General features: G+C 40.6%; 1 protein-coding gene across 1 annotated transcript in view; it reads left to right on the top strand.

Annotated features, from left to right (window-relative positions):
- THEMIS (thymocyte selection associated) overlaps nt 1-24,422 on the top strand; it is an 82,814-nt gene that overhangs the window by 46,368 nt on the left and 12,024 nt on the right. Inside the window, exon 5 of the mRNA XM_075750065.1 lies at nt 20,128-20,281. Coding sequence (XP_075606180.1) covers nt 20,128-20,281 — 154 coding nt within the window. The remainder of the gene's footprint in view (nt 1-20,127; nt 20,282-24,422) is intronic.

The raw sequence follows: 24,422 nt of genomic DNA, 5'->3' as shown, positions 1-24,422 counted from the left end.
AAATTATCTCTAGAAAATAAATTGCCATTTGGAAGGCTTGCTTTTGGGTGAAATTATATCTTTTTGTATGAGTTAAGACAGATGCAATGAGTTAATTTGAACGGAGCCTCTTCACTTCCCTAATTTTGCTCTCTCTCTTATCTCCCGTCTCTCCTCTGCTGATCATGCCTTCTTCGCTAGATCTGACTGAAATAAATACATCCTTGGACGGTAGCTCATGTACTTCATTGCAATGTTCCCTCTGTTCTGAAGGGCCTTGGTAAAAAATGAGGTAGTAGGACATGAAAGTGGTTGATGTCAGCTATAGCTCCTGGGGCAGCTAAAAGTTGGATGATAAGAAGACTGTTTTAAGGCATCAAAGTTCCCTCTTTCTCAGCCGTAAGCTTTTTGTTGCAGAGCACAAAATTTCACCCTAGGGTTTTTGACTGAATAGTGATGGATTTGACAACAGTCTCACCTGCAAACTGGACATGTAACTGTTAATGGGGCACTTCATTTCAGAGGAACCATGCAATTAAGCTAGCTGATGTGCTTCTGCTTTTCAGGTGTCATGTTAGTAATTTTGTAAAGTCTGTTCTGGGCTTGGTGGTCGATTTTCTCCTCAGCATTAACTGCTGTCTTATTTGCCTTAGCTGTACCTGAGGCATGCTTCTGTGTAGCCCTGGTCCAGCTCTGATGCTGCCATTCTTGCACATTAGCCTTTCCTTCTGACAAAATTCATTTGGAGTCAGCAGGACAGCCATGTACATACGTAAATGCAGCTAAACATGAGAGAAGGATGCTTTGTTTGGAAACAGTAAAGAAGAGATGATTCTTGCTGAAAGAACTTGCCATCTGAAAAAAAAATCTGCAGAAAAAAGGTGCATCAAGGTTAAGGCTGGTGTTGCAGTTGATGTAACTGAAATGGAAAGCTTATGTGGCCTGTAAAGACATTATGGGCAGTGGGGGAAGCTATGAACTGATCCTAATCCTATTGACCAGTATTTGATTCTGTGCCTGTCATTTAATCTTGATATTCATCAATGCTTACCTGCCTTACAGCCCAGTGGAATACAGTGTACTGCATTCTGCTTTCTATTTTGTGTCAGTCAGGTCCCCACAGTGTCTCAGATAACACCATGAGCCAGTTGGTAATTATTGTCATGGTGACCAGAATACACGGTGAACCCTCACAAAAGGCAACTCTTTGTCTTGAGGAATGAGTTTTACGTTTTCTCAGAGGTTTTAGTATATTTGAGTTCTGATAAGCACGCTTCTGCAAGGACACTGTCTTTTGATGATAGACAAGTCAGGTGCTGGAGACAGAACTCTTTCAATAGTATGTATGGGGATGAGAACAGTTTTCTTTATTGGCAGATTATATTTAAATCATCTCATCTTTGTACCCTTAATCATAACTTACTGAAAGTTTTCTGACCTCAGAACTCCGCTTCATTTAGAAGTTTTCCCAGCATTCCATATTTAAACTATGTATTATGCATATAAATATTTGTGTGTGTGTGTGTCTATTTTATCAAGACAAATGAACTAAGGCAAGAGGCCTTTTTTTCCACATTGGTTTTGCATTGGCTATACAAAAAGACTGTATAAAGATAATACAAAAAGAGAAGAGAACAGAACAGAACAGAAAACTACTGCTAGCTATAAGGATCCTGGGGAGGTATTTAATGCAATTGCAGCTGTCTGTAGTTTCAGTTTCTAGGCAGCTGGAGGGCTTCTCACACCTGGGGAATTACTTTGGCCAATCACTGGAAAATAAGAGTGGGATATTTGGATGAAATGAAATTCCTGTAGGAAATGGTGTGATGGTAAAGACCCCTTGCACAGATATTGACAGTCATTGTAATACCTACAGGCCCATGTGGAGGGAGGGTCTTAGGGTCTCTGAGCCCTGCAGAAAAACGCAGTGAGCTGCAGTCCCAGCAGACATCCTCATGCTCTAAATAGATGGCGAATGCACGGCAGAGGGAACAGACAGCAGATGACTTGCCTGCAGTCGCTCAGCAGGTTAGTGGCTAGGTTTCATGGCTAGCAGTCCTGTTTTGTCCTGAACTAAATCTCTGAACAGGAATTTTTCTCTGCAGTTTTTTGGGAGAAAAATAGGCTCAGATCCCATATACAAAGTTTGTCAAACCAGCAGCCTACAAACTGTGTTTACAACAACCATACTATTTTTTAAGTCAACAATTTGCTCTTTGGGTTGAATTAATGCTGTCCTTGGAAGGATGCACTTGTCATGAGGGTGTAATGTGTCCCTGTACATCTACATCATAGCCCAGCAAGAAGTTCTGTGTTAGACTAGCTCTGTGAAATGCTACTAGGTATTATTTTTGCAAAATGATTCTGAAGTAGTTAGAGATCATCACCAGACACCTCTTTCTTGAATTATGCCCACTTTTGTACTGACAGCAGGAAGTAATTTGCCACCTTACTCTGCTGGAAGCCCCTCCTCCTCTTCTGTTTATGGTGGAAAGATGAAATATAGGCAGGTAAGAAGAAATCCTGGAGCAAGTGACTACTGTACTCAGTTGTCCTCTGGAGTAAAATCCTGAAGAGACTCTTTTGTGACATTGCGTGTTACAACTGTTTCCCTGGCCCAGAACATTAAATTCCACAATGTCCACAAGAGACCTGAAGTCAGAGGACTACCTGAAATCAAGGATTTTAGTCAGGAATGAAATAAACATTTTTAAAAGTGTAATTTTAAAAGGCAATATTTGGGATGGGAAAAAAAAAGGTTATTTTAGCAAAGGGTAAAGTCTACTCTGTTGTACTACTGCTTTAAATCTTTAATTAGCTTTGCAGCCATTGATAATAAGGAGCAGTGACAAAGTGCGTGGCTCCATTCCTGCCTCTATGCGTTATCAGCCTCTATCTGTTAAAATCTGATCAGTTGTTGACGAGCAACAGTGTTGGGGCTTGATCAGCCTCATGATGTTATGCCTCTGTAATGCTACCATGGGCAGTAAAGTAACACCTGCTTACACTGGAAATCCACAACAGGCCTTTGATTTTGCTTTATCTTCCACTTAAGACTGTGACCTAATAATTACCAAGTGAAAGCAGAAAGATACTGGTTGATGTTATTAAACATTCATGTGATACCTTTCTAATAAATAATAAATAACTAAATAAACCTTTTCATCTATAAGAAGAAAAGGATCTTTGCTCCTGCTGTATTTACTTGAACCTGGGTTGATTTCCCTACTTTTATCCCTAGCAAGACAAATGTAGCCATCAGGAGCAAGAGATGTGCAAGACACTGGAAGAAAACAGAGTATATTAATGAAATGTACTCAGCAGTGAGCCTATTATGGTATCTGTCCTCTCTCCTGCGCCACTGCAGAGCTAAAAGTGATTGATAATAACTTTGTAGTTACTGTACAATTTGCCTACAATTTTATAGTTGCAGTCATGGCATTGATCTACAGTTAAATGAGATAATTCCTGTGTGCTATCTTGCCAGTCTGCCAGGAGCAATGTACCAATTGTACCTGTAAAGTCACAAAAAATGAATACCTGCTTGAATCCAGGGCTTAATATAGAAGTTTTAGATAGCTACATTATGAAATTGCTATAAAGAATATTCTTAAGTTTGTAAGAGAAATGTGATGGGGACTATTTAAACCTAGAAATTTCTATCAGTAATACTGCTTTTATCAGCAGAGTATTTTATAGCCTCTGCTTTCTTCCTCTCTCTATCTGAATGCAGCAAACCATTTTTTTTCTGACAAAAGAAAAAGAAACTGTAACTGCAGTCTTACTAATATTAAGTTCTAAGACATTGGAAAATGTTTATGCAACATTTACTAACTTAATCAGCAAAACTGGTAGATTTCTAAAAATATTGAAATAAACTCATTTAAAATACAAGATATTTTCTTTCTGTTTTTTCTAATCTCAAACATATGTACAATGGATCAAAATTAAAGCTCTTAGAAATTTTGCTGGAAAATTCCAGGGAAATCCTACTTTGGACTAGAAACCAGGCAGTTCAGCGAAGACCTTCCGAAATTTACAAAGTTATGCATAAATCTTTCACCAAATTTCTTCCCAAATGTCTCCTTTCACCCAACCCCCAAACTTAAAATGAAACTTTTGGGTCGCAAAACCACACAGACCACCTCCTGCAAAAGTTTGCTAAAGCCAGAGCACAGTAAAACTCACTGGCTTCAAAGACCTTTATACTGCAAGTGCGTCTGCTTACACCTCCCTGGGTCTAGCTCTCACTTGCATCGAAATCTCTTTTTGCTGTGCCAATGTAAAATGGGGCCTCAGAATGGGACCCAGTTACTGTCACAGAGGGGCATGTTTCTCTGTTGCTAACATGCTGGTTATAGAGGTGGCCAAAAGGGCTAGGAGGAGTCAGAAGTTGCTGACCTGATAAATTCTGGCCCAGAAGGAGACATTGGGGGTATCCTCAGGTTGCCTATGACACAGCTTTTTAATTCACAGCACTTTGATTCCATGATTTCAGTCAAGAACGCTGAATTGGGGACTGTGTGTCTTAGGGAATGAGTAGTACTGAAGGGAAGGCTTCTGCTGGTAAGTGGGGTTATGTCATCCACAAACTGTTGCTACCTCACAGATGCTCTCTGATGATCCATGTGAAATTAATGAGAGATTTTAGTCCAACTCCAGGTAGATCAGAGAATTTTCTCCCAAGAGCCATTGTCACATGCAGTGTTGCCTGCTGTTGAGCTTATTAGTTATCCAAGAAGCTGAAATAAGCGTTGGAAGGTGAGGCTAGCCTGATATCTGCATTATAAGCTTTATAATATAAGATTTCAAATGTTATCAGACACCTAGAAATCATAGATGGATTTGTTGTTTTTGAAGTTTTCTACACTTAAGTAAATAAAAGACTATTAAACCACAGAATTAATGATAACAAGCTGTACATTCTTCTTTTATTCTTGTTAGCCTTCTCATAAATACACAAAGAAGCAAATAAATGATGCCAAGTTATTTTCTCTATTATTTGAATTTTCGTAGCACCCACAATACGTTAAACACTGACCTCATCTGTGGAAAAATATAGTTCCTCCTCTGAATACTTTTCAGTTTAAGACATACAGGATTTGTGTATCTGACAGGTTCCTCAGCTACGTTCTATCATTTCCTTAGTACCAGCAAAGGCTTTGCTGTAGAAAACATTGAGTCCAAGGTCCTGATATTGCCAACTCTCAGGCTTGTACAATACCACGGCAAGATTTTCCATTTGCCAAATGGGATTGTTCACTGTGGTAAACTTAAGAATGTGTGAAAGTGTTGGCAGGGTCAAAGCCTCTAAGGCTGTACTCCTGTAAGCACTTACGCATGTGTATAGCTGCACTCACATGAGGATGCACACTGATTTTAATAGACTAATTTACTCCAGCTGATTAGATATTTTTCTTGCATTAATCTGTTTCTCACTGGGGCAAGAAGAAAACAATAGCCAAAACCAGCCAAATGCTTTTGAAATTTGTGTTGCTTTCATTAAACTCTCAGCAAGATGTTTTTCAACCAGCTTGAACCAAGCACCAGCCACCTCATCTTTCTGCAAGTTGGCTGGGGTCATTTCAGGTTTGCCATTTTGTTTCAGCTCAGACAGCTTCACTTCTGCCACATGCCTCTGTTTGCATGATCCACAGCAGTCCTGATCTGCTCACGGTGCTGGCTGAAGGCACGGCTGGGAGAGAGCCCAGTCTTCTCTGGCGCCGGAACATTTTTGCATCTGCTCAATGCCATGCCCCTCTACAGCACCGTACTTACACAATCTGTGTTTTTGCTGCAAGACATGGAAGAGAACAGCTCTGGAGAGAGAAATGTCTTCTCACAGCTGGCTGTGGTGAGTCGTTCTTCCCCAAGCCCCGCGTTTCTGACTGGCTGTACCGAGCAATTTCCTGAGTTTCCTTCAGCCAAGAGGCCAGCCTCCTCCTCTCCTCCCTGCCACCATTTTGTAAACCAGACAAAGGAAATGAGGGTAGGTTGAAGATCAGCAGTCATTTCAGCTGAGAAAAAAAAGTCCTGCTGCTGCTGACCCTTCCAGTTTGATCAGACATGCTGTCCTTTTTGCTCTGGGAGCTGAAGCACTACAGCTGAGTTGGTAGACCTGGGAGATCAGCCTGCAACACCATTTACAACCTCCTCTGTGATGTGGGGCATGGAAGATCTACTCATAATCTGATATGTGACACACACCATTGAGGGGAGGTCTAATCTTCCTGTTTGAACTACTTGCTGTTGATAAGGTGAGAAAGTTGTCTTACTTGTTCAGATAACAGGATTACAAATATTTCCTCACAAGATTGATGTTATAATAATCTCTTTTAAAACCTCTTGTGAGCTTGCTTGGGGTTATCTCAGTTTCCATCTCCTGAGAAGAAAGTATTCACACCAGAAAAAAAGACCTGGCTGACCATCTGAATGTTGAGCACGAAGCCTCAGGAGAAGACAGCATTGTATTTTTATAGGCCGGCTGCTGAACTGAAAAGCAAATGAACCAAAAATGAACCAAATGAACCAGGCTTGGTTCAAAGGCTGAATGAGATCAAATTTTAGGCTGCAGAAATAAAACCTTTTCTAAATCCCCAAGATAATTCAGTGGACCGAGGAAACCAAAGCAACCCTATGTGATCAAACTCACGAGAGTTACACAGCTCTTTGTCCTCAAGAGCAAACTGAAAAGCACTTTCTTCTCAATAGTTTGAAGGATTGTTCACAAAGCAATTATTTATTTGCTCAGATAATCTTCTATCTGGTGTATATCTGTGGTCATTGTGGCGAAGCCCTCTGAAGATATATGTGGTTGCCCTGACAGCTCAGCATTTAACAGCTGTGTCTGTGCCTCGACACGGGACACAGGACTATCCATGCCAACAGCTGTTAAATGTATTGGTCAGCTGCAACAGTGCTTAAAAAAATGTGGATGCCTTCTTGGGTTTTGTAAATGTAGTATAGGAATTATTTACTTCATTATTTTTGTTAGGAAATGCAGATACTTATCATTTAGAATGTCTTCTGCACATAGGGTCTTCCAGAAAAATATTAAACAAGTGGTTTAAAAGGTCTGGTTCAGTACATTGAGACTATATGCAAAGTTCAGACAATATACCATGAAGCTGGACATATTCTGAACACAAATGAATGAGAACTGGGGAGAAGCAACATTTACTTTCAGGGCTGTGTAATCGTTAGTGTCATCTGCAGAATGGTAGAACTAACAACTGAAGTTTTATCGGGGTATCATTAGTTTTTAAGACAAATGCATACTTAACATGGCTGAAATTTCACGCTCTCCTTTTGAGCTGCTATACTCAATGAACAGATGGAAGAAAAAACCTTCAGTGAGATTAATGAAATCCCAATTCTTCTATTTTTAACCCAAGCAAGCCAACTATTATTATAACTGAAGTATCAGTCTATAATGAAGAAATTGTCCCCTATCAGAAAGAGACAAGCAGTGAAAGGAGACCTGTTTGTCAAGAATGGTCTCCGACTGAGAGGTCCAAAAATCACCTAAATATTTAAATACCTTAAACAATTTTATCACAGACCTTTTTGTGTCTGACAAAAATAAACCGCAGGTGTTGGCTCCTGTAAAAGCATGACTCAATTATACTTGCAATATTTACTTAATGGACTGTTCACATCCAATCTACCATAGCTGTGGTAAGAACATAGTCACTGGTAGGTGCACTACAAAGAAACTGTCTGCTCAGGTGACTGGGAACATGACTGTGCATGTAGAACAGGTAGTGGCAACCGGTTTGCTAAAATCTGTTTGATTTGAACACAGTTTTGTCAGCTTCATCATCAGTGCCCAGGAGAGCTCACCAGGATACAAGGTGGATCCTGGTAATGCCATGCACTAGAACATAAGCAAGAGATTGCCCCAGGGACTGAGAATGAACGAGATCTTTTGGTCCTTCTTGTAAGCTTGAGGACTGATATTGCCCAAGGACTGTGTGAAAACATTAACAAGATCATCAAATACAGACCTTACATTCATCATGATTCACCCAGGCCTTTTGTCTCAACTGGAAGTACTTGCCTGCCCTGTATGACACATCCAAAAGATTAGAGCAATGAAGACAAATTGCTTATACCTTCAAGTTTGTCTTAACTTCCTTGATGGTCTGTAAGAGCTTACCTGTTTCAACTGACCAGCCAGGAGTTCCATCTCATGTCTGATCATGGGCATGCTATCTTGAGCCAGGCAGTCTTGAAAAATCAACTGATCCAGGCTGAAGACTGGCTACAGCTCAAATCTCCTCAGAGGGTTTGTTACTGGCTTGCAAAGGATTGTGCTGTTACTGATCCCCTCCAAACTCCTGCAGGGGGGGTTTGAAATGAGGTTCAGCAGTAGCAGTAGCCATGAAGGCCCAAGGTGGCATTGCCCATTATTCACGAACGAATGCTTCCACACCTCGGTTCTGATAGCTCCCCTAAGAGCTTAAACCATCGGTGCCTGATCCTCTTCAAGAACTATAATACAATGGCTTGGAGTAATGGGCTAAAAAATGACACCACACCACTTTAGCCAGTCCACCTGAGCTGCTGGTGCGTGTCCTCACAGACCTGCTGAAAAGATCTTGTTCGCCCTGAGATCCCATGTTGGCAGTCCCTCACAGCGAACACAGCCTTTGCCTTTCACCACGAGCTGGGGGAGAGACCGTGGTGGATCTGACAAGACTCCATGGTGTTTCCTTGTTAGGTGTGCTGTTTACAGATCATACTATATATATATATATATATGTAGCATTTCTAAGGGATGGGGGGAGGAGGAGGAGGAGGTGGTGAACAGTTTGGAGGCCCATTTTCTGCTCTCTTTCTGAAATGTGCAGTTCCAAACATGGAATAGTATGTGCGTTTGGTTTACACGAGAGTGTTCATGTTCTCAAAAATAGCATGTAATTTATTTCCCACCTGAAATAACTTTGAGGAATTGTGTAAAAGAAAAAACATCTCTTTGCTAATGGACTTCCTCTTTCTTCTCTCCCATATACAGTTTTTTTTATTGTTTTATGTGCTTTGTAGTTGTGAAACAACTTTAGATTTAGGTCCTGCTTAATCCTTTCTCATCTGATTTAGCTCCAGCTTCAGTGTGAAAGCCAGTATAATTTTAAGAGGCATTACGGGGAGAATTTTAGTTTACCTGTATTTTACTTTAGCTATAACTTAAACCATAGTTCTGCAGTACAGATGGTGGATACATTTTTATGCTTATCTTTTTAATAGTACTGTAAATAAACAGAATACATTGAAGATGAGTAACTATTGTCTCCAGAATACTTCCTTTAGGAGCAACAGAAATGTGTCAAGGATACCATCACAGTCACTGCAAGGGAAGAAAAAACTTAATTGCCACGATACAGGAGGCAAAGCACGGTGGTGCTGTGTTGGAAGAAGCCTGTGGTATGGCACATCCACCTGTGTCCTATGAACTAAGCCATTATGCATTAATATGAACATGTGCATTACAGGCCTTGACTTCTACAATACAATGTAAAATGACTGAATATGAACCACCTTCTGCTATTCAACATTTCTTAGTGTACGAGCGAAGTACCCGCCATCACTGTTTTCCATGCTGCTTATTAGGATTACTTTCCAGTTATTTTTCTGCAAGCCAAGGAGTAACAGGTTGGGATTTGTACAGATCTTCTCTTCTCACCTGTCTCTATTTGAATGGGCTTAAAAGACCTTATAAATGCCACAGAGGCATAGCTCTGAAGACTGCCGGAACCCCAAGTCTGTCCTACAAACCCAGCTCTCTGGAGAGAACCTAGAAATGGAGTGGATGTAACAAAGGCGCTGGAAAACAGTTATGAGCAGAGCAGGACATTTAATTCTCATCCTCACAGCTTGGTATTGAGGCAGCTTGGGGTTTGAATCTACAGCCTGGCTCTGAAGTGGGCTGGTGACCAGGGCCTGCTGTTTGCCATAGAGATAACCCTGGGGAGAGCTCTCAGACCTCCCATGCCCAGGAAGGGAGGGTGGTTTGGGGAGAGGGGCAGGAGGCAGAAGTGGGCACATTGTATCACGCAGTTTCATTTTGGTGCCAGGGAGCAAAGGCCTTGCAAGTCTTCCCTCCCCTTACTTTTTGTTCCTTGCCCTGAATTGAGGAAATTCAAAATCTAAATGCCAACACACAGAAACAGACTGAAAAGTGCCCTTTTAATAGTTTTGATAAGTACTTGTAATTAGAGGTGAATCTTTTCTGGGCAGTTCCCAGTTTACCAGAAGTTCCAGTATGCGAACGTCCTCTCTGGGGAAGAAGAACCCAGCTCGTCCCCAGGACATTTTTCAGTATTGCCAGCAAACCAAACCCCCCCTGTGACTTGGCCAGGTTTGCTAACCACCGGTGTGCAGTTTAACACAGCTGCGAGTGAATTCAGTGTCAGAGCTTTGAAATTATGTCAGAGAATAAAGAACAAAGAGGGAAGTGAAAAATAGGGCAGAATAGTTCCTTTCTGCCAAAACAGACTAGCTTCCAGTGGGCAAGCTGAAATATTTATATACTTATACTTCTGTGTACATTTACATGTGTATACGTGTGTGAGAAGGCAAAATTCTTGAAGGGATCCAAACGTTGCAGAAATACCTGTTAGAATAGGAATGCATTTTATTAATAAAATAACCCATTTTTCTTTTCACTCCTGCCGTTACATTCCCCACTGCGGCCTGGCAACCAGATGATTTTGAAAAACAAGGAGCCTGATGCTGAATTCAGCCATGACTGAGTAAATCCAGAATAATGCTTCCAAACTGCAGGGAGAGACTCCAGATTTACACCAGGTTTCTGAGCTCTGAATCCTGTCTGAAGTATTTAATTCCTACCAACGCGGTGTCCTGCTGCTTTCCTGAGGCTGCTGTCTGCCGCGTACAGCATTTTCTGACATGCAGTAAGAGGAAGCACAGTGTGAGCTCTGCAGCTGGACTTGCAGACTCATGCTAGGAAGGGCAGCACAGCAGTAAAAACTTGAAAACAATTTATTTTAAAGATGTTGCCCCCCCTCTTCTCCTCCCCCTCCCCACCCTCTGCAGGGCCACAATTAGAGGAAATGGGGCAGGATACATTCAGACCAAGGGGAGCCAGAACAAGGCTGGAAGTGGATCAGGAGTTCAAGGGGAGACTGGACAAATACTTGTAAGAGAGACCCTTTGAGGCTTACTAATAGACAAACCACGTCAAACTCAGGAAATTCCCTGAGATGAAAATAGTAAGAGGTTGAGAGTGTATTTGGAGGTAGGAGATCACTTTGCTCTGTCCTTACTCTTCCTTGGTGTCTGCTTCTGGGAACAGCACAGAAAAGGTACTGAGCGAGATGTATTTTGCCCTGAACCTCTGTGGCTGTTATTTCAATTTTTAGGGGCAGAGAAGATCTGAGGACTGAGGGAGAGACAGCTGGGGGGAACAGTGCAGCAAGGGGTGCCTCGTTTGAGATTCGGTGTCAGGAGTTACAGGAAATTTCATTCTTCATTTGGTTTCAGTTCAAATTTTCCCCTTGCTAAACTGCACTTATGTTCACATCGGCTTCAACATTCAGATTTCATTCTGTTGAGTAGATTCCATCTGCAGTTTGGCAAACCTGCAGATAATTAGCTCTCCCTTGTAATTAAATTTTCAGTTAATGTCCCATTAAGATAAATGAGAAGAATTCGCATCTTCTGCTTAAGTGGTGATTTCACAAAATACATTTCATAGTCTGAACAAACAAGCACTTTCATTTGCCGAGGTGAGATGTATTTGTAATACAGAAGCAGATCTTAATAATTTACATCTTTAGAACACTTTTTTTTTTTCTTTTCTCCCAAGAACTTCAGTGCTTAGTGGGTGAGTAGCCCAGGAGAAGAGCAAAGCCTGCCTTGGGGTTAAGGCATCAAACAACGGGATCCTCTTCTCGCTTTCATTCACGGTTGCCTTCTCATGCCGTGAGTGCCATGGAAACCAGGATTTTCACAGGTGGCTACTAACTGTGTTTCATTGCCCAATCTGAGACAGCCCAAGCCTAATTTCTGTGGCTGAGCGCTCACGACTGTGGCTGCAATCGCTGGGCAGGGCGGGCAGGCAGTGCCGCTGGCGGCGAAGGCAGGGTGAGGAGGCAGGGTGTGCGGAAAGGCGACAGCTGGGGGAACCTCACTGGTTCCTACCCACTTTTTGAAGCTATGTGGAAAAGAGCACATTTCAATTTGCCAGCATGTAAAATGCAGAAAACAATACTTACCTTTCACTGCACAGTGTGCTGAATAAAGTAAGTGCTGGTTAAGACGAAGTACTCAGAAAAAAACATGTCTTAAGATAAAGACGTATCTGCAAAAACAAATGTTAACGCTAACATCATACATGTTAAAGTAAAGGTGAAAAAACTGTTCTCTGCTCTAAGGCTCAGAGGAACAAGCGGTCCCCCCTTTATGTGCTTAGCAGGGGGAGGAGAGGGAAGAGATGGAGCAGGGAGGGCATTATGCAGTTCTGTATTTTGCATTTGAACTATTGCTAAAAAAGATTTTAAAATACACTTTTTGGTTTGTAACACTAATAGCTGAAGGTGTAAGCTTGGTGATTTTGTGCTAGCTAATACAGCAGTGTTTTGTCCCAGGCCACTCAAGGCTACCCAATGTAATTTTCTGTTCTCTTTTGCTTGTATACACACAGAGCAGGAGAAAAATGTCTGGGAAAAGAGGCTGGCAGCTCTAGTTACCCATTGACATAAAAGACCCTTTGGTAGCAAAGCTTCATTTTAAGTCTCTTGAGACATACTCTGTACTATTCTGTGACAGATTTTGGAAAAGAAAAAGATCTCATTCAACAATAAATGATTAAATGAGTACTGTGAGCAGTGAATGAGTACATGAAAAGTCATTGGATTAAGAACAAAAAGCTTGGGGCTCTGAGTTTCTGGAGGAAACAAAGAATTTTAGTAGAATATAATAGCAGTACACTCTTGCATGGTTTTTTTTTGGTTGGGTGGTTTTGGGGTTTTTTAATTTATAACATAAAGCAACTTATTTTGTCTCAGTCAGCTGTAGAATATTTACCTGAACTGTGGGAACTGTCAGGGAAGACTGGCGGTATTTAATTACCTCCTTAAAGCCCTCATGAAATTTCCTTGAAAAGCGTGTACTGTGCACATACAACAGCCTTTCTTTAAAGGTCATCCTGTTGGCTGGATCCCTTCCCCCCCCTCCCCCCCCCCCCGTTTGCTGTTCCCCCAAATTATTAAACCTCAGCCTGTTTAATTATCCGATTTTAACATTTCACTGCATAGCATTGCCCAAGAAATAATCAAATCTGATCGAAAATATTTTCTTTCTGCCTAGTCCCAGACACAACTGCAAAATCCGTTGCATTTGTAGTTTCAAACGGGGCGGGGGCGGGGAAGGGGTGGATTAGAAGGAGAAATCTTTGTCAGACAGAGTTTGCACGCTAAGTTTTTACCTACTGTTTTACAGTTGAAATGCAAGCCCTCGCAACCGCACTGTCGGCAGGGATAACGCGGGGGATACAGCCATCTAGCGGTGCCTGGCCCACCTGCCCACCGAAACCACCCCAACCAAGACCCCCTAAAACAGAACAGCTTGCTCTGTGCTCACAGAAATGTTGTTTCCTCCCCTTTTGATTCTTTTTTTTTTTTTTTTTCTTAGTCAGTACATCATTGGAATATTTTTTCAAGCTCACAGATAAACTGCGTGGCAGGTAAAATGTGGAACAGTCCACGTGATGTTGATTTCTCCAAGGCCATTCAGTTTGATACTTTATCTCCTTTTCTTTTTGTAGAAATGGATATAGCTAGAACATGACTTCCTGACCCGTTTTGTTTTTTAAATCCAAATATTCTTATTCAAGCTCTGAACAAGGATAAACTAATTCTGTCTCTACTTTTAGGAAAAAAAACCCCACTTTTTGAATATGTAGTTTGAACCCTAAGAATGAGCCTAGAGTGGCATCTGCCTACAATCTATCATGACTTTATTACATAGCCTTTCCATTTTAATCCTTGGGAAAACCCAGGCTACTGACAATGAAAGTCAAGGTGATTCTCCCCCTCTACTCTGCTCTTGTGAGACCCCACCTGGAGTACTGTGTCCAGCTCTGGGGCTCCCAGCGTAAGAAAGACATGGAGCTGTTGGAGCGAGCCCAGAAGAGGGCCACGAAGCTGATCAGAGGGCTGGAGCACCTCTCCTATGAGGACAGGCTGAGAGAGTTGGGGTTGTTCAGCCTGGAGAAGAGAAGGCTCTGGGGAGACCTTATAGCAGCCTTCCAGTACCTGGAGGGGGCCTACAGGAAAGCTGGAGAGGGACTGTTTACAAGGACATGTAGTGACAGGGGTAATGGGTGTAAGCTGAAGGAGGGTAGATTTAGATTAGATATTGGGAAGAAATTCTTCACTGTGAGGGTGGTGAGGCACTGGAACAGGTTGCCCAGAGAAGCTGTGGCTGCCCCCTCCCTGGAAGTGTTCAAGGCCAGGTTGGATGGGGCTTTGGGCAACCTGGTCTAGTGGAGGGTGTCCCTGCCCATGGCAGGGGGGTTGGAACTCGATGGGCTTTGAGGTCCCTTCCAACCCAAACCATTCTATGATTCTATGATTCTATGAAATTAATTGTGATATTGTTGGCAGGTACAGAACGTACCTTGTGAGGGAGAAACCTGTTGAGAGCTTGAACCCTGATCAAAAAAATGTAATTTGATCAAATGTTTTGTGTCCCTTTTAGGCAGAGAAGAACTCATGAACTAATGTAATTTTGTTCCTGTCTTTGAAATAATATAACCTTGACCCCTTCTTTGGCAAAAATAGTTCATCTGTAGTTTATAGTACCTTATGAGTTCTGCAGGCAAATAATAATTCTCCAAAGTGCTCCCATCCTGTATGTTAATGAGGCTAAATGAGGATCCTCTTTATTGCCCATGGCCTTTCTGAAGCATCTTCTAACTAGCTCTTTCCCTTTTCCACACTCCAATGGACTGTGGAAAATGAAGGCTTGATATCATGTACCGGAATCAGTGCAATGGGGAAGACTGTTAAAATTCTTTACTACAAAATCATAGATCCTTGTCAGTACTCTTAACTATGGGTACACTGTGCCCTTGCAAAAATTACCTTGATGTGCAAGATAAGTTGGCTTGCCGATAGATCATGCAAGAAGGCTACCTTGGGATACAAATGAGTAATAATCTAAAGGAAATTGTTTCCTTTCAAGTGGAATAAATCAGTCCTAACTGTCTGACATAATAATGCAAATTCCCTGAGAGGTCTCAGCAGTTTCCATGTATGTATTCCGATTATTTGAATTTGTGTTTCCCATCTGTTAGGTGGAAGTACCCATTCCTACTTCTAGTCATACAGTGGGTGAAATTTTATTTTGCCTAACATCGGTGTAAACCTGATGGATGAAGTTACTCCAGAATGTAGTTCCTCCAGAATGTAGTTCCTCAAGCTTATGCTCTTGCAAACCAGAAAACAGCTTTGTTCAGCCTGGTTTGGTCTTCCCAATGAATACAGTGCTGTATGACTATCTTACAGAATCTTCATTTGTAACTTGTGGGGATAAATTGTCTTTTTTTTGTCTGGAAACAGTGAAATGTGTTCGGACTGCAAAATCATCCATCACACTTTCATTCTATGTATACACCTTTTTTCTGGTAGAAGGGTGCATGCAGCAATTAAGCATTTTACAGATAAATATACTGGTGCAGTATATGCCAAAGCAAAAATATATATCTAGAGCTTTGGCTTGAGTTTCTGAAGGCAGCACAGAGTGCCACTCCAAGCTGTCTTTAAAGATTGCAGTAAAAGGTTTATGATCTGTGTCTACCAGCATGGGTGACTCATAATAAATGTACTCCAAAGGTGTAGTACCATGTCCAGCACTGATTGCTCGGACAAATGAGTACTCCTCTTCACTAGAGTCATTTGTAATCATATTACAGCTTGACTTTCTGTCTGGAAAAGCATAGTTTTGTCAGATTGGTTTATGCCACTACATCTTTCACAGCATTTTCAGAGACTATGACAGCTGTTGGTTTCATATTTACTCCCACATTTTTCTGTACTTTAAACAAATGTTGTTTCTCCTTTTTTACTCTGAATGTTCTAGATGCTGTTGAGGCTCTGTTTCCTTTAAAAAAAAAAAAAAAGAATAAGAAAGGCAACCAAAACAATAATGTGTATTGTGAACACATGTATTTTTTTCCTTTTTTTTTTTGTAAACAGATTTAACAGTCTTTTTTGTTTTGTTTTGTTTTTTTCTTACTTGCTTTAAGATCTTCTCATTCAGCTATTCTGTCTCAGAGGTTACACTAGTTTTGCTGGGCCCCTCTGAAGTTCGTGAGTTGGTGAGGTTTTTTTGGTTTTGTTTTTTAGTTGCAAGAACTCCTGTGTTACTTTCTTGGATTACTGAGTAGTTGTGACCAAAAACTGCTCTCTGAAGAATGTATGGTATCTAGACTGCCTTCAGTAATTTTGGATTGTAACTTACAAAGAAGCAGGAATTTCAGGAGCTGGTGCATCATGGATTACAATTTGGCTCCTGTAAGAGGAAAGATTAAATAGACTAGAATAGAAACTCTTCAGCCTGAAGGAGAGGTGACTCAGGAAAAAAGAGTAAGAACCTGAATGCAGAGAGAAAATGAATAGAGATGGATTACAGCAACAGCATGAAATTATGAGGTAGGACAGTTAAAAAAAAGGCAAAAAACACCCCAAGGGAAATTTTACACAATGTAGAAGTAAACTCTGGAACTTATTCCCACATGATGTTGATAACAGAAATGTAAATGACTTCAAAAAAACAATTAGACACAGCAATGAAAGAAATATTCACAGGAAGACAACTGTTGATAGCCTGAATTTTTTAAGTCAGAGGAGAATGCACCTTGGAGCTGTGAGAAGGGGATGCCAGCATACACTTAAATTGCAGGTAAAATTGGCATTTTTGGAACAGGTTTTGTGTGGGGCCGTAGATAGGCAAAGCGTTACTATTTGTGCAGTGCCATTCGTAAGAATAAGAACTGCTGTCAGATTTCACTGCCTCGGGTGTGGGCAATAGAGTGAAGCCTTGCTTGTCGAAGTGAGCTCACACACACACACGCGCGCGCGCTCACGCACACGCACACCAATGCAGTGCTTTAAGCTCTTCAGGTAATCAAGGGAAATTAAGTCAAACCATTCACTCTGAAACTCGGTTTGCTACTGCAGCATTTTCAGTTCATGCATGTTAGACAAACTCTGCACTCACAACTTCTGCAGAATGCTGAAACTTCTGTTCTTACTAAAGTGGTGTGTCTCCAGCCCTGCAGTTCTCACCTTGGCTCTCACACTTTTTTGTATCCTGTTCGACATAACACCTCCTATTTCCTGAGAGGGACTGTGCAGTCTTACGTTACCTTACCTTTACGGCTTTGTGTTTTGTCTTCTGAGTTATTTCTGGACAATGAGTGAACCTAGAGATGTAACGGGCAATGTTTAGCAGTGGGGTAAAATTTTTAGTTTACACACCTGTAGCTGTTGCTTGGATTTTCCAAATGTTGAGATTCAGAGTTTCCTCAGCAGTAGGCTGTTCGAACAAATGACTGTGATTCAGATCATGAGTTTTTAACTGAATTAGTGTTTCTTCTAGCAGTAACAGTACTGAAAACCATAGCTGATATCCTGACTTCTTTAAATTCATGGAACAATTGAGTCCACGTAGATGGAATCCCTGTGCTGTTAAGCCTGCCTAGTATTTGAAAGACAACTGTAAGACTTCACTCTTGTATAGTTTAAAAAATGTCTTATGTTTGTTGGTCTCTAGTATAATTGTTATCTATAGTGCTATTAAGAATGTTAAAGCGATATCAGATTTCAGCATATAGAGAAGTGACAACCACTTTGTGTAATCCTGTTTGTCTTTAAATGTTTGAGTTCTGCATATTTTAATTTGTTTACAGGGTGCCCCAGGTAACCATTGTATCACCGTGTGTGGTTTTGCTGGTGACTGATAAGATTAACACAAACTTCAGTTGCATTCTTCTTAATGAGGAGATCTTTCTGTTTTGATACCAAAGCTTGTTTTTAGTGAGTTAAGGCAATGCAAAATAAATAATCTGAACATATTCATTATATCAATTGCTAGGATTAAGATGTTAAATAAGGAGCTGACTAGAAAAGAAGTCGTGATTTAAAAAAAAATAAAAAATTAATGTCTTCTATTTAAATCAAGGTTCTCTAGTTACCTGAAAGTGGACTTTTAAGTAAAAGCTTTCTGTGTGTTACATATGACAAATAACTTGAACACAGGAAGAATCTACCTGTGAATAATGTTTCCCTGCCCTTCCCAAGACCTTTCATTTGTGACAAACAGGTATGACTGATACTGAGGATACAACAAGTTTAGTGACAGCTTTGAAAAATTGGTCTTTAAGTGAACAGAAGATGGACATTTCTCAATAGCTACCTGCAAAGTGTGTGTTCATATTGCCAAGGCAGACTGGCAACAAACAGGTGGTGCATATAAGCCTGTTTAGGTGCAGATGATCAAGAAAAGAACTGGAGATTGAATAAAGGCCACGGTCTGTTGGTGGAAGACAGACAAGGGTCCTGTAACCTCAGTGAAGCTATTCCACCAGCTGAGCATCGTCCTAGTTTGAGTGGTGTCTTTTCCACTGGGTTATTTTAATTCTCTGCTGTGAAGAACTTCTTCTGACATTTCTGTCCTCTTTGCAAAATGTTTCTCAGCTGTATTTCTTTTTTGTACAAATCCCTGAGGTTTTTTGTGAATTACATCACTGCTTAAAGCTTTGATCTCGGAGGCTCTTTTGCAATCAAGGAGAGCACTAGCCAGCATTGTACCACCTGTACTGCACAAATTTGCATTGAATACTATAACTCAGTCAATCCCTGCAGATCAAGCACGCAGTGTTTATTTTAGAAAATGGAGAAAACTACCGTAGAGTCCTCTAACTGAAAAATGAGACTCTTCCACTTATGTCACATGGTGACCCACCCACTGAGGAAAATTGTCCATGCGTTTTACAGATTTTATCCTCGTCTGTTCTTCCTAATATACTGTCTCAAATTTTCTATTTCGGTTACCAGTGACTTTCTTGTTGCTAGCTGATATCTTTTTTTTTTTTCTTTTTTTTTTTTCAAAAAGGGCAGATTGCCATAAAATGTAGGCTCATGTTGTGCTCTCGCAAATTGTGGGTTGATTCTGAAAAGATCAAACACTATTACTGTGTAGCTACTGTCAGTTTTACCAACATGACCTTCTCTCTCTGAATAGGATGGGCTTTGTCATTGCTGAGGAAAATTGACATTTGATTTTGAATGGAAAATCCATACTGAGTATTTTTTTAAAATATACACTCTCTGGTATAATGATTGCAATTGGAATGTACCTACACTGCAGCTACTGTATAGATTCCCTGAAGATATACTTTTTGACACTTTTAATTGACTCTTATCTACACAGATGAAAAATATGTGTTTGACTGAAAGTATGACATAAAAACCTCAGAATTAAAAAAACAATCAACCAAACAAAACCAACAGAATTATGGAAATGTATGTATTAAGCCTGAATTTCAAGGGGTGTAAGTATTGCAGCCATGTAACTTACTTTCTGCAGTGTAATAACACTATAATTAATTACTCCATAATTGCCTGTTCCTATCCTCTAACTATACTCACTATGCTATGAATGCTACTGGAAAAATGTAATTGAAATGTCAGACTTTATATGAATTTGTGATGTAATATGTAACAGAACTCATTAAAAGAATGATTGATACAATAAAAATAGTTAATCAGAAAGAAATCTTTATCAACCAAAAAGGATACATAAATCTCCCTCCTTGTGTTTACCCGACTCCATATAACCAAAAAAAAAAAAAAAAGAAAAGAAACACTGGAGATATGTTTTAAAGGTAATTTCTTCACCTAGAGTGCCTTCTGGTCATGTTATTTTTTGATGTACATGCCTCAAAGATAAGCATTACGGTAAACATGATTGGTGACTTACTTTGACAAACAGAAGATTTGTGGTTAAAAGTCACAGAAGTAACCCAAAGAATGTTGCTCTTATGTGTCACATCTCTGAAAGCATCCAGTTTGGAGTAAAAATTTACATGTAAAGTCAATGTGCTCTTCTATGTAATTTCAGAATTTCTGTGTAGACACCACCAAGAAATTGTGCTCAAATCAAGCTGCTGACGTTTCGGAATTACAAGTTAGTTGTCAAAATGATTTGGTGCATCATGAGAATAAGAAGGACATGACTGGGAGAGCTACATTAGTGGAAACCGATGTGATTAAAGGTCAGTTAAGCTTTATGGTTTGAGTTATTAATATAACAAAGCTTAACCCCAGCCCTGATAAATAATTTACATACAGGATTATCTTGCGTGATTTCATTTGGAATCTGTGGCTTAATCAAAAGAGATGAGAAGTGAACGTTTCTGTTCTTCCTCCATAAATGCTGTCAGGCAAATTCATCCAAGCTCTCAACAGCAGTGTGGAATTAAACTCTGTTTGACACTGTAGCATGAATATTCAGTAGCTTTTAGGAACAGACGTGTGGAAAAGATGCGCGTTCATTTTGCTTTAGGATGATGCTTACATATCATCTGTTATAAAAAACACTGATTCCAACAGGTATTAAAGACGAACAAGCAATTTACATTAAAGATATGATGATGTCTTCAACTTGCATTTTTGTATTTTGAATAAAAAAATAATATTGTGGAAATTACCTGACCAATAATTTTTAAAGTCACTATTTGCTTGGATTTCCCAAGCATTTTTGATAGCTAGTTAGTTTCCTACTTACTCTCAAATTATTCCTTTTTCAAAAAGGAAACATATTGAAGTTGAGAAGCTAGATGATAAAAGGACAAATCCAAAAGACTTTGCAGTTAATATAAAAAATTCAATGTATTTCATTAATCTGACAGTCATAAGTTATATCTGAAATATGAACACATCACATTAATTACAACACTGGAACATTTGGAAGACTAAAGCACAAATATTCATCCTCACAGCATTTGTTAACTGATAATTGATATCAATATAAGAACTTCAGATAAAGTTTCTCTTTATTGTCTTGTCATTCAGTGTGTGAGATTTCTAGAAAGGACTGCCTATTTGAAACTACACATATCAAAACTACCAACTGTGATATAAACAACTTTTATAGTGAAGAATTGCTGTGGCATGTTGAGTATTCACTAATCCTTATTGCTATGGAAGTTGATTATTTGTGAACTGTCTTTTGAAAGGTATTTTGGTATCTGTCTGCTTTGAAAGATAATCCCAAATTTGTAATTTTGTGGCTTTGAAAAAACTCCTTGCAGGCTCCGTTTTTTCACTGCTTAATGATTTGATTAGATTTTATCAGGGTAAATGGTGAAGCTTCCATACTGGCAGCTACAAATGATGGTATCCTCTGCTTAAACCCCAGAAAAAAAATAATACTAAGACGTTGTACTCTTGTGACAAAGGAACTACCTGCAAATCACTGGGGCTTGACTTTGAAAATTGCCATCCATGCTACAGGGATTAGTTGGATCGCTTGCATTGGTCGGTCTCTGTGGGCCGAGACAGCCGTGGGAAGCTGGAGGGGGACGCACCTGAAGAAAACATGCCCAAGGCATCCTTACTGAAGTAAGCTAGGCTTAAAGTTCATGCTGAGGACTGGCTTATTCACACGCACAGGAGTCAGTGCTCATGTAGGTGCTTTACTTGATGGATTCAGACCCCGCACAGACAGGGAAAGCCACACACGCTAAAGTCTTATAATCGTTTTGCAGTTAAGATCTTTCAAAGATTTTTCTGAACACAGCAGCTCAGTGTGTGCAGCGAGAAGTGGAGTCGTACAGTCACTTCCTGCGCCTCTCACTGGCTCTGTGCAGTAGTTTCTAAACCGAGATCCCTTGGCTGAGAAATGAAGTTTGGAGCTACCATTACTAAGGCTTCAGCTCAATAGCAGGTCTGGGAGGTGGCCAAGTCTTTCCATTCTTTGTATTGGAACCGTTTTCCTACTGTGAGAGTATTTGTTACTGCTTGCGTTTCTTTCGTCACTAGGCACCACTGAAGAGTTTGGCTCCATCTTCTTCCTGTCTTCCCGTCCAGTATTTATACCCAGTGATACGATCCTCCCTGAGCCTTCTCTTCACCAGGCTGAACAGTCCCACTTTCTCAGCCTCCCCTCCTATTTTACACGCTCCGGTCCCTTAATCATCTTCACGGCCCTTTGCTGGACTCACTCTAGAATGTCCATGTCCCGCTTGTACTGGGGAGCCCAGATCTGGACCCCTCACTACGGGTGTGCTCTCATCAGTGCTGACCAGAGGGGTAAGGATCTGTGCTGGCTACTGCCTTGTCTAATGTAGCCCAGGAGGTTGTTGGACTTCTTTGCCACAAAGACACATTGCTGGCCCATGGTCAACTTGTGTACCAGGACCCTTATGTTTTTCTCTACAAAGCTGCTTTCCAGTCTGTGCTGGTGCATGGAGTTATTCTTCCCCAGGTGCAGGACCTTGTGTTTTCCTTCACTGAACTTCATGAGATTCCTCTCTGCCCAGTCCTCCAGCCAGTCCAGGTCCCTCTGAATGGCAGCACAACCATCTCAGCCACTCCTCCCAGTTTTGTATCATCTGCAGACTTACCGAGGATACACTCTGTTCCATCACCCATGTCATTAATTAATCACAGTATCCATAGCAGACACCCACATCAACATCGCCCATGTTCGTTTGTCCACTAATCCTGACCCAGAAGCTCTCAGCAGGGTCTTCACCTGTCCCTAGGCAGAGGGCTGCCTCTCTTAGCCATGCTACCAGCAAAGTTTCTGCCTTCTCCTTCACACTGCTCACCCTTCTTGTTAGCTCATGCAGTTTGCTGTTCTGAACCCTAGAAAACAGACTTGGACTTTTTGCAACTGTTCTTGATTTGGACCTTCTACTGAACGTGTTTCAGCACTGTAGTGAAACAAAGCAATGTTGCTGACTGTCTCATCTGCCCCAGTTTATGTCTGCCTGCCTTCTCTCTCTTTATTCATACTGGGCCAGTAGCATTAGTCTTTTGTCCATCCCATTGAACCTTATTTATATGTCCTTGATAAACTTTTTTCAGAATCTCCAAGAGCACTTGATTTTTATTTGCTATTTTTCACTTTCTAGCACAATTCCTTTTTTTCTTAGCCAATTCTTAATTTGTTTTTAATTCTGAAACACTCCAATTGAGAAGAAAGCTTTTTCTAGGGACTTTTTCAAGTTTTAAATGGTCTTCTCTTAGCTGTTCTTGCTCTGTTTCCTTTGGCCTTCATTCCATTAAGATCCTAACCTTTGTTGTGGCATCCCTTCTGTGAAAGCAGAGTTTTCTTATCTGCTGGTTGAGACGCACTCGTCAATCATAATGGTAGATTACTGATTACTTAAGAGATACCTGCTTCCAGTAGACACTTTTCTTTTAAACTTCAGGTATCAATCAATCATCAGGCTCATTTTTTTCCTATCCATTTCCCCGAGTTTGTCGCTAGAGACCTGTGCTTTGCAAGTAGTCCTAGGTGCATGCCCAAGAATATCAGAGAAAAAATGGTCTTAGGGCTCCTGAAGGCTTGCTTGCCTCTGGTCCTGCAAAGATTCACAGCACTAACTTTTCCCAGCTGGCCCAGTTATTAGCTGTGTTTCTGATTTCGAAACTCATCGATCGTATGTCTCCTGCCTCATTTCTTATGAAAGCTGCAGTTAGTAGTTTTAAGTTCATCCCATATACTGTGTTAGCTTAGACTACTCACAGAAGATCAGATAAAGAATAACTTTTGTTACTGAAGGTTTTCAAACAAACTCTTAGTACCTCTGTTTAGTACACACATAGAAAATCAAGAGGCAGTACCATAATGTTTCTTCTTTTACAAGGCTAGGAATTTGCTTCTTGTTTAATTGCTTTGGAGTATATCCCTGTAAAAACTTTGTCTAAATTTGAGTATAATGTGAGTTAAAAGTTGGAGCTAGGCACATTCAACCTAGACCAAAGAGCAGTGATGGATTGTATGCTGACATACCCAAATCAAAGCTAAAGGTTTTTCTGAAAGTTGTGTGTTAGTATAGCCCAAAATTATTGGGTTTAATTCAAAGATAACTGCAGAATTATACAGGAGATTGGATTAGATGATATAGCAGTTCTTCCTGGCCAGCCAAGGGATCCCCAGGAGTCCACTGTTGCGTGCAGCAAGCTTGTCTGTTCCAGAGAGTATACTCTGCTCTGCTAATTCACAAGATAATGGATTAGAAAATATGTCAAGACTAATAACACAGACACACTCCTGTGGGTTTTGAGTGGGAGGAAATGCACCATTCACTGACTAATCTTTAAACTTCTACTGGTGGATGTTAAGCCACCCTCCAAAGCACCAACCTGTTTCAAATTCCTAATAAGGATATTGAATCTGTGCTC

This window comes from Balearica regulorum, chromosome 3 (genome assembly GCF_011004875.1).
Source record: "Balearica regulorum gibbericeps isolate bBalReg1 chromosome 3, bBalReg1.pri, whole genome shotgun sequence".
Lineage (NCBI taxonomy): Eukaryota > Metazoa > Chordata > Aves > Gruiformes > Gruidae > Balearica > Balearica regulorum.
The sequence above is the reverse complement of the archived record's forward strand: the minus strand, read 5'-3'. Positions and strand labels throughout refer to the sequence as shown.